General features: G+C 65.0%; 2 protein-coding genes across 4 annotated transcripts in view; both read right to left on the reverse strand.

The window, feature by feature from the left end:
- LOC104329134 (cyclic AMP-dependent transcription factor ATF-7) overlaps nucleotides 1-6,042 on the reverse strand; it is a 74,596-nt gene extending 68,554 nt beyond the window's left edge. For all 3 annotated transcript variants that reach the window (XM_075445666.1, XM_075445663.1, XM_075445664.1), the window contains exon 1: nucleotides 5,956-6,042. The gene's annotated coding sequence lies outside the window, so the exon portion shown is untranslated. The remainder of the gene's footprint in view (nucleotides 1-5,955) is intronic.
- A 685-nt stretch (nucleotides 6,043-6,727) lies between these two features.
- On the reverse strand, nucleotides 6,728-8,945 carry ATP5MC2 (ATP synthase membrane subunit c locus 2). Its single transcript, XM_075445647.1, has 5 exons — nucleotides 8,869-8,945; nucleotides 7,965-8,037; nucleotides 7,371-7,448; nucleotides 7,022-7,182; nucleotides 6,728-6,948 (listed from the first exon to the last, which is right to left on the reverse strand). Exons 2-5 carry the CDS (start codon nucleotides 8,001-8,003, stop codon nucleotides 6,834-6,836), a joined length of 393 nt encoding a protein of 130 aa, XP_075301762.1. The 5' UTR covers nucleotides 8,004-8,037; nucleotides 8,869-8,945; the 3' UTR covers nucleotides 6,728-6,833.
- Between the last annotated feature and the right edge of the window lie 928 nt (nucleotides 8,946-9,873).

Consider the following 9,873-nt stretch of genomic DNA (forward strand, 5'->3'; position numbering starts at 1 on the left):
AAAAAAAAGGCGAAACTCTGCAAGAGCTGTGCTAGAGGCAGCGCCGTGTCCCCAGAAGGCAGGGAAGCGCCGAGCTCTGCCGCTTTACTCTCTTTTGAACTCCAGGCACGACACGCATTTCACATGAAAGGAGTCCAAACGTCTCTTTTTGGGGAGAAGCGAAGGAAAACGTCTTCGTCTGGCTTCTCGGGAGCCGTGCCTCCCGAAGCGAGCTCAGCACTCTGCAGAGCGCGCACAGAGAAGCACCCGCCGTGGGCAGCGCGTCCCGGAGCTGGGACAGGGGCTTTGTTTATTCACGAACCGGCTTGCAGCGGCTGGCACGGCGTCTCCACCGCCGCTTTCTTCCCTCGCACAAGGGTGGGACAGCGGAGCGGCATTCCAGACCCGCTGCAGGCTCTCCACGGGCTGGCTCGCTCCCGCGACGAGAGCGGCAGCGCCGTTCGCAAGCCCCCGGAGCCAAGCGCTTTGCCTCCGTCGGGAAACTTCAATAATCGGCGGCCGTCGCCTGGGAGCTCAGCTCTGTGCTTGGCCCGAGGCGGGACGGCAGCCCCTGCTCCCGTACAGCAGCAAAAGGGAGATGGGGAGGAAGGAAAATTCACCCCGGCCTCTCACCGCCACCCCAGCAAAGCATGCAAAGAGCTGAGAGGAAAGAAAGAGGTGCAAGCCAAAAATCCCGCTCCGCTAAATAATCAGCCTGCGTTACAATTAGGCTTAGCCTCGGTGAAACCACGCTGCGTTGGAGCTGGATGAGGTGCTGAGTTTGTCAGGTTTGAAAAACAAACGTCAGACTTTGGCCACGCGCTAGACACGGGCGACGGCACGGCCGACGTCAGCACCAGCACGTGCCCCTCTGGGTATAGCGGGGAGATGGGGGGAGAAAAGGGAAGCAGCTCTTGGAAGGTTATGAAATTGAACTTCAGAGGAGCAATTCTCTGGAGAAGAGAAGGCTGCGAGGGGACCTTCGAAATGCCTCTAAATATCTGCAGGGTGGGGGCCAGGAGGACGAGGCCAGACTCTTTCCAGTGGTGCCCAGCGACAGGACAAGGGGCAACGGGCACAAACTGGAGCAGAGGAAGCTCCAGCTGAACCCGAGGAAGAACTTCTTCCCTCTGAGGGTGACGGAGCCCTGGCCCAGGCTGCCCAGGGAGGCTGTGGAGTCTCCTCCTCTGGAGATATTCCAGCCCCGCCTGGACAAGGTCCTGTGCAGCCTGCTCTGGGTGACCCTGCTTGGGCAGGGGGTTGGGCTGGGGGACCCCCAGAGGGCCCTGCCAACCCCGACCATGCTGGGATTCTGTAATTAAGCCAAACTCCCACCAGCCAAGACTACTTGCAGCAAAACACACTGTGAATATCAGCTCTAACGAGGGAGAACAAACCCGGGTGCACGAACAGCAACCAGCAGCTCGGAGAGGAACCTTGGTGGACACCGGCACCTCCCAGGGCTCCGGATCGGGAAATCCCGGCGTCCTCCAAGCTCCGTGCTCCCCACGGCCCCATCCCGCGGCTCACCCGCCTGCGCGGGCAGCGCTCGGAGCAGGGCTGGGGCCACAGAGGCGGCTCGGCCAGCCTCACGCTCCCGCTGCTGCTGCCGGGAGGGCACGGCGGCGCGCGGGGAGGTCTTTACTTTTCCGATTCGGGCAAAGAGATTCGAAGGAGCAGAATGAAGGGAGAGCGATCCATTGGGGACTTCACGTGACACGGCGTAGGAATTCGTCAGCCGGGCTAAAAGGTGCGAGAAACCCTGCAATGCGAAGGCTGAGCGTTACACGGCTGATTAAAACCTCAGGTTTACGTGCCAGGGAGGCGAGGCCATCCACGTGCTCTTGTGCCGGTCTCTGTCAGCAGCTTCCCGCACGCCTCTGCACCACACAGAAACCTCTTCCAGCTCCCCAGGGAAACCCTCGCTTGCTTCTCTCCTCAGCCTACGCTACTCCGCATTCACCCGTTGTGTTACGAGGTCCTTGAAACCAAAACCAAGAAATAGGATTACTTTAGAAGGGGGGGGGGGGGGGAAGTTACTTGAAGCAACAGGTCCCCAGTCCTGAAGCTCTATTACAAACTAATATTTTCTCCCAGCTTTTCCTCTCAGAACACATCGTAGTTGGGTGCTAAATGACTGGTGGAAGAGCAGTTCTGGAAATCTGGCCTCAATTCTTCGTGCTGGGATCGTTTAAACAACAAAAAAAAGGCCCCAAGAAAGTCAGAAGGATAAATAAAACCAAACAGAACGCAAAAAAGCATCACATGTGATGCAGCAGAAAAGGAGTCCAAAACAAAATCCAGCCCAGAGCTCCTCTACTCACACACGCTGCAAAAAAAAAAAACCCCACACGCACCACGAGGCCTGCCAGAAGCGGAGCGTGTTTCACTAAGCCATTTTAAAAATCTTTCCACCAGAAAGATGCAGCGACCGGCCCCGGGCGAGGCCGCGTCCCCGCTCCCCGCTGCACACCCTCGGCAGAGCTCCAGTTCCTCCCGGCTGCCTCAGCGGGGGAAGCCAGCGGACCCTGCAAGCGGGCTCCCGCGCGTTCGAGGAGGACGGAAGGGAGATTTGGTTTCCCCCTCCTCACCCATCCACTCGCGCTTCCTCTCTCAAACTTCCCCATCTTTCAAAACGGGCGAGGGAAATTTCCTGCCACGTCCACAAGCCCCCGTCAGCCGTCCAGGGAACGTCCTCCACAGTCGGCGTCTCCTCCCGCCACGCTCCGAGGGGTTTCACAAGAGACGGCAATAACGACATTAATGAGAAGTTTGATTTTTTTTTTTCTTTTTTTAAGCCATGTCCTTTTATTTTTGCCGTCTTCCTACACCGCTTATCTACGCCGTCATCGCCGCCGCGGTGCCACACCGCTTGCACGGCGCTTCCCAGTTAGCTCAGACTCGCAGCAGTCCCGTCAACCGGATTAGAGAGGGTAACAACACTTGCAGCCTGCCAAGGTGGGCTGAGCATCCAACAGCGGGACTCAGCAAGCTCATTTCCACCTGACATCTCTGTAAATCACACGGAGAAAAAAATCAGAACGCTGAACATCTACGGTGGCAAACACTGGAGAAGACTGGAAAATAAGGAACCTTGAGAACACAGAAGTACAAGCAAGAACGAGTACAAACTAATGTTGGAGGTACCCTCCAACGGGGGAAAGCGAAGTCAGAGCGACAGACAAACTGCAAGTGGAAGGTTTAACACATTCCCAAAGTTGGTGTAAAGCTCCTCCTTCTTATAATCTGAGCAGACAGCCAGCGAGGGGGGAAAGTCCCGATCTCCAGCGCTCCGATGCAAACCACTCTGAGCTATTCGGTATCAGGAGGATATTGGCAAATTGGAAGGCATTCAGGAAAATATAGTTCAGCAGCTGGAGGGATTGATTTACAGGGAAAGATTAAAATAACTAGATGCCTAGTTTGGCTAAGCGGTAAGGTGGACACGGTAGGTTTTTTACAGCTAGTTGACAGGCAAGTGCCAAAAGGGAGAGGAAACGTTTAACGTACTACAGTTAGGTATAACCGAAGGACTGCACGCCATGAAGGAAACTCATGGCTGCATTAAAAAAGTTCTTGGAGGTCTATCAGCTACTAAAATAGTCTCTCACTTCCCAACCAACTTCTAGGATCAGAGATCACAGCATGGTAGGGGTTGGAAGGGACCTCTGTGGGTCACCCAGCCCAACCCCCTGCCCAAGCAGGGTCACCCAGCGCAGGCTGTAGAGGACCTTGTCCAGGCGGGTCTGGAATATCTCCAGAGAAGGAGACTCCACAGCCTCCCTGGGCAGCCTGAGCCAGGGCTCCGTCACCCTCAGAGGGAAGAAGTTCTTCCTCATGTTCAGACAGAACTTCCTCTGCTCCAGTTTGTGCCCACTGCCAAATAAAATACTCTTCTGAGAAAAGACCGTCCCGGCCGCAGGCGATCGCTACAAGCCTGGCGGGTCACTGCCTGACCAGCTGCTTCCACCAGCTGAACCCAGTCCTGGGTTGAACACCAAGAGCAAACCAGCACTCCAGCAGCCTCCAGCCCACCCAGCGACTACAGCTGGCAACCGCAGCCACCCCACTCGCGTCGCAGCAGGTGAATACCACCTCCGACTTTAAGGAAGCGAGGATGTTAACCCTGCTGGTTTTCCGAACGGGAATCCAGCCGGTCGATCCACCTCCCACCAACTTCTCCTCCACATTCACACCGTGAAGTTATTCTTCGTCTCCGCTGAGAAAACCCCAATCCAAAACAGCCACCCAGCACAGCCAGCGGTTCAGAACTGCTGCTGAGTTCCTCTCCAGGAATGACTGCATTTTGGCGACAACTATTTTGAAAGCCTTTTGCAAAGAACGAGACAACCCCTGCGGACCTCGCTCGGTGGAAGAGAGTCCCTGCCCAACGAGCACTGCAGCGAGGCAAAACAAACCGGGCGGCCCGCTGCAGCGTTAGCGACACTTCTGTGTTGTGCTCCTGAACGTTCACTTGAAATGTTGTCTTTAGAGGGACCTGAGCAGGGGAAGAAGCAATAACTTCACAGAGAAGGACAACGATGGGACTCGGTGAAGAAGAGGCAACAAGAGCAAAACGGGGAAAGCTGAGCAGAACGAGGAGTTTTCGCCGTCCCACACATTTCAGCTCACACCTGAGCCAGCCGATCTCTTTCCCCCAGCAAGGCCCAGGGGCTCCACGCCAACGCTTCTGGCAGAAAGAACAAACCAGCTCCGCGACGTGACCCAGGCTGTGCTCGCCCAGTCGGGGCTACCGAGAGCCAACAGACTTCACAGCGCCCGACGAGCACGTGCGCGGTGAAACCTCACCGCTTCACCGAGCTCTCAGAAGTCTGAGCTCTCAAAGTCCCCCCCCCCCATGGGAATTAACCACTGTTTCAAGCTTGGGAAGAAACTACTTCATTCTCTCGTTCCTGCTGTCTGCGTGTCTTCCTTTACCGGGTGCTGTGCGAGCCCCCGATCCCCCTGGGACTGCACGGGGCGGGACAGGGCTGAGAGCCCCCCCTCCCTACCCCCCCACAGCCGTACCCCAGCCTGTTCCCCGCCTCACCCCCATCCCCACGGGCACCTACAGCCCCTCCGCAGCACCCTGACAGCTGCTTGCCACGGGACCCCCCCCCACCCAGGCCTGGATCTGTCCCAGGAGAGCCGGGAGCCACCGGGCCGAGCCCCCCAGGAGGACAGAGGGTCCTGGGGTAACCAAAGCCCCCCCCCCCCCAGCTCCTGCACCTCGGGGGTCCCCCAGAAGCTCCCTCCCAAGACTCCTCTAACCCCCGAGGGCCCCAGATCACTCCAGACCCCCCAGGACCCGCACACCCAGGAGCCCCCCACACCTACAGCCTCCAGAGACACCCCCCCCACACACACAGCTCTCCCCCCACAAACCTCTCCGGAGTTCTCTCCTCAGGCTCCCACCCCAAGACCCCCCTCCCCTTCAAGCCCCCCGTATCGGCAAACCCTAAGGACACCCCCCCCCCCCTTTTAAAATCCCTCAAGCCCCCCCCGCATTCTTCGAGGCCCCCCCCCAGTCCCCCATCCCCCAAAGGCCCCCCCTACTCTGCTGACCTCCTCACACCTCCACATCCCCCCCCCCAGGCCCCCCCATTTACCCGGGTTTCCCCCACCCCGGGGGGCCCCCCGGCCTCCGGGCTCCCCCCCCCCCAGGCACCGCCCGGGCCCCTCGCTGCCTCCAGCAGCCCCGCCCACAGGGGGAGGGGCTTACCTCCTCGCGGCGCCCCCTAAGCCGCCATTGGCGGTGACGCCCGCCACTCCGGACCTGCCGGCGAGCCGATTGGCCAGGGAGTGGCGCTGTCAATCAGCGAAGGGGCGGGCAGAGCGACTGCCTCACGAAAACTCGGGGAGAGTTGTGGGGGGAGGGGCCGGCCGGGGCTCCCCGGGGCTCCCCACTGCCACCGCCCCCGCCGCCTCTCCCGCCGCCGCCCCCGCGGCCCGCCGAGCCCGGGCACCGCCGGTTACCTGAGGGAGCGCCGGGCCGGGCCGCGCCACCGCCGGGGCCTCGCGCTGGGCCGCCTCTCGCGCTGGGGCTCCCGCCTCCCCTCTGCGAACCGCCCCCCCCCCGTCCTCTCCCCACGCGCGAGACTCTCGCGAGACCCGAGGGGAGGTAACGGCGCCGGGGCCAATGGGGGGCTGCGGGGGGCGGGGCCACGCCGCGGAGGGGCGGGGCTGACCACGCCTCCTCGGGTGTGACCAGCGAGAGGGAGGCCTCCGGGAGGGGACAGAGAGACCGCCCGCGGGGCGCTCCGGCCTGCGGGGACAGCGAGACGGGGGCGCCCCGCCCCGGGACACCGCCACACGGGGACACCCCGCACCGGGACACCCCGACACGGGGACACCCCGCCAGCCGCCTGACACCCACGCCCCAACCCCCAGGAGCCCCCCAAACCCCAGCTCCCGGCCCGGGGTCTGCCAGGCGGCCGGTCCCGGTGGAGGTGTCCCCCGGGGGGGCATGGCCCTGGGCAGGGACAGCGGGAGGTGACAGCCCTGGCTTCGTTCCCCAGGGCTCCCGGCTGTCTCCAAGGCTCCACGACGTCCCCGTCCCCTTGGGGACCTGGCTGAGGGGTCAGGGTGGCAGCGGGGCTCAGCCCCGGGCACCTGGTGTCCCCCGCAGGGACGCTGCCACCTCCCCAGGGTGACCTCGGGGGGGGTGGGGTGCGAGCACAGGGCAGCGTGGTCCTCACCACACAAGTGACACCAGATGGGGCCACCAAGGAGACACGAGGAGCCCAGACCCCATCATCAAACCGTCTTTATTCCCCTCCCGCCCGTGGCGCGGCTGGGGCTGTCCCCTGTCCCCCAGCCGGCGCGGGACCGGCCGCAGCGAGGTGCCGTCACCATCACATGGCGAAGAGGATGAGGAAGGCCACCATCAGGCAGAAGAGCCCCATGGCCTCGGAGAGGGCAAAGCCCAAGATGGCGTAGGAGAAAAGCTGCTGTTTGAGCGAGGGGTTCCTGTGGGGAGAGGAGAGGCCGGTCAGCGGGGGCGCAGCCGGCCCCCGACCCCCCCATTCCCACCCCCCCTGACCTGGCGTAGCCGATGATGAGGCTGCCGAAGACGGTGCCGATGCCGGCCCCGGAACCGGCCACCCCCACGGTGGCAGCACCGGCGCCGATGAACTTGGCGGCGGTGTCGATGTCCCGGCGGGCTGCGCTCGTCTGGAAGGCCCGGTGGGCGCCCGGCCGCGCCTGCGGGACGCGAGGGTGGGCGAGCGGGTGGGAGGGGGCCTCGGTTTCCCCCCTTCGAGCTCCCCACGGCCGCCCAGGGCAGCCCCGGAGCGAGCAGGGAGCACGTTCGCTTCCCTGCGCCCCTCCCAGGGCCGATGCTCGCACCCCCTGGCCTCCCAGTGGCCCCCAGTCTGAGCTGGGCGCGTTACCTGCTCCGTCCGGGCCTCGGGGCTGCTCAGCATGGAGGCAGAGAGGGGCTGGCACAGCACCCGCGAGCTCCTCCTCACCTGCAAGGCACAGCCACCCTCAGATCTGGGGGGGGACGCCCCACTGGGGCAGTGAAACTCCACCCGGGGGGTCCCCTGAGGTCACCTCCGGTACCCCCCAAACACACTCAGCCCCTCGGGGCACCCCGGAAGCGGGCAGCACCCAGCTGGGAGAGCCTGTCCCAGCACCCGGCACCGAAGCAGAGCTCCCAGGCGCCCCACGGCCCCGCCACCAGCACCCCACGGCCGCAGGCGTCGGCGTGCGGATCCCGCGTGCTGCTGGGGCCGGCACCGCGTTACTCCCAGCGCTGCATCCACCTCCACGTGGGTAATTAGCAACCACCGAGGGATGGCAAACGATCTTTAACCAGAGCGGCTGAGCGCCTGCGGCTCCGCTCACCTTCGGGGCGGCCCAGGGTGGCTCCAGACCTGCAAAAAGCACCCCCAAACCTCTCCCCCTGTCCCCGAGGGGGGCACAGGTTCCCCCCGCGGAGGGGACACGGAGGGCGAAGCCGGGGGGGGGTTGTCACTACTCACCAGCGCGGGAGCGGAGACGAACTTTGCGCAGGCGTACATTGCGAGGGACGGAGGGACAGGCGGACGGACACGGCTGGAAGAGACGCACGGACGCCGGGGCGTGAGGGGCCGCGGCAGGCGGGGTGCGGCCGGATGGACACGGGGTCACCCAGGGACGGGCAGGGGACGTGGGGACACACGGGAGGTGGGAGCCACGCAGGAATGGCGGGGCAAGACACGGCTTTGTCACCCAGGTGACTGCGCCGGGCTGAGGGCCGCTGCGGGGGCAGTTCGGGGCTCAGGAATTTGGGGTCCTGGGAGGGGGTAACAGGAGCTCACAGGGCCCCCGGTGCCCACCAGGCAGGACAGGCCCTGGGGGGTCCCGCCTCGGCCCTGCCTCCCGGGGCAGGCGTGGAGAGACCCAGGCAGCGTGGGGGGGTCACGGCCTGGGGACCCTCAGCCCGAGCAGGGGACGCGGGGGCTGGAGAGGACAGAGCATGGCGGGGGGCGGGGGGCAACCCCAGCGTGGAGGGCGGCAGAGGCAGCGTGAGGGGATATGGCCCCAAAAGTGGGGGGGCGGCACCCCAAAAGTCTGTGTGGAGAGGGGGGGGATGCCCCAAAACTCTGGGGGGGGGGGAAGCCCCAAAACTCGGGGGGGGGATGCCCCAAAACTCTGTGTGGAGGGGGTGATGCCCCAAAACTGGGGGGGCCACCCCAAAACTCTGTATGGAGGGGGGGATGCCCCAACCCCAGCCAGATCCGGGGAGGGGAGGGAGGAAATCGCCTGTCCCTGTCCCCACCCGGGGCGGGGGGGGGGGCTGTGTCTTCGCTGTCCCCCACCCCGAGGGGCCTCTCTCCGCCTTCCCTCGCCCCCACCAAGGGGTTTCCCCCCCGGGGTGCCCCCCCCCCCCCCCAAGCCCCTCACCTCGGGCACCGGCGGCCGGCAGGTCGCGGAAGCACGGAGTGCGCAGGCGCGCCCGGAAGCACCGCCCGGAAGCACCACCGAGAAGACAGCGGTGCCTCCGCGCAGAGCGCCGCCAGCGCCCCCCGGCGCCTCCTGCGGGACGGGAGGAGCCGCGGGGGCCGGGGGGCTGCGCGCCCTCTGCGGGGCGATGGGGGAGCAGCGCCTCCAGGGGGAGGGGCCGGGAGGAGGAGGGGGCGGGGCCGCGCAGCGCGCCCCCTGGCGGCTGCGAGGGGCGCTGCGGGCGCGATTGGGGGGGGCTCAAGCAGGCGGGGAGGGGGGGGGCCTTGTCACCCCAGGGTGCTGAGGGGCCGGGAAGTCCCGGGGTGCTGTCCCCTCCCCCACGGTGCTGGGGGACCCGGTGTCACCCCAGGGTGCGGGGGAACAGGGGTACCCCCGGTGTCACTCCAGGGTGCAAGGGAACCAGGGCACCCCAGGGTGCTGGGGGGGGGCCCCCCAAGGGTGCTGGAGGGGAAGGTGTCACCCCAGGGTGTGGGGGGACAGGGGCACCCCAGGCTTCTGGAGGGGACACGGTGTCACCCCAGGGTGCTGGGGGGCCCCCAGGGTGCTGGAAGGGGTGGTGTGACACCAGCGTATGGGGGGACCAGGGCACCTCAGGGTGCTGGGGCTCCCCGGGGTGCTGGGGGGGACACGGTGTCACCCCAGGGTGTGGGGGACCCCGGGAACCCGAGGGTGTGGGGGAACGGGGGGACCCCAGGGTGCTGGAGGAGACAGGGTGGCACCCCAGGGTGTGGGGGGGACCCGGTGTCACCCCAGGGTGCTGGGGCTCCCCGGGATGTGGGGGTCCCGGTGTCACCCAGGTGTGGGGGACCCAGGGCCTCCCGGGGTGCTGGGAGGGACACGGTGTCACCCCAGGGACCCAGGGCCCCCCGGGGTGCGGGGTCAGGGTGTCACCCGGGGGGGCGGCGGGCGCTGTCAGCAGAGTATTGATGGGCAGCCCTAATGCGG

The sequence above is a fragment of the Opisthocomus hoazin genome, chromosome 32, assembly GCF_030867145.1.
Source record: "Opisthocomus hoazin isolate bOpiHoa1 chromosome 32, bOpiHoa1.hap1, whole genome shotgun sequence".
NCBI classification, from domain to species: domain Eukaryota; kingdom Metazoa; phylum Chordata; class Aves; order Opisthocomiformes; family Opisthocomidae; genus Opisthocomus; species Opisthocomus hoazin.

Coding starts and splice junctions, on each gene's coding strand:
- ATP5MC2 (XM_075445647.1), bottom strand. CDS start 8,003: ATGTACGCCTGCGCAAAGTTCGTCTCCGCTCCCGCGCTG. Junction 7,449..7,964: donor TCGTCTCCGCTCCCGCGCTG/GTGAGTAGTGAC, acceptor TGTGCCTTGCAG/GTGAGGAGGAGCTCGCGGGT. Junction 7,183..7,370: donor CCGAGGCCCGGACGGAGCAG/GTAACGCGCCCA, acceptor CGCGTCCCGCAG/GCGCGGCCGGGCGCCCACCG.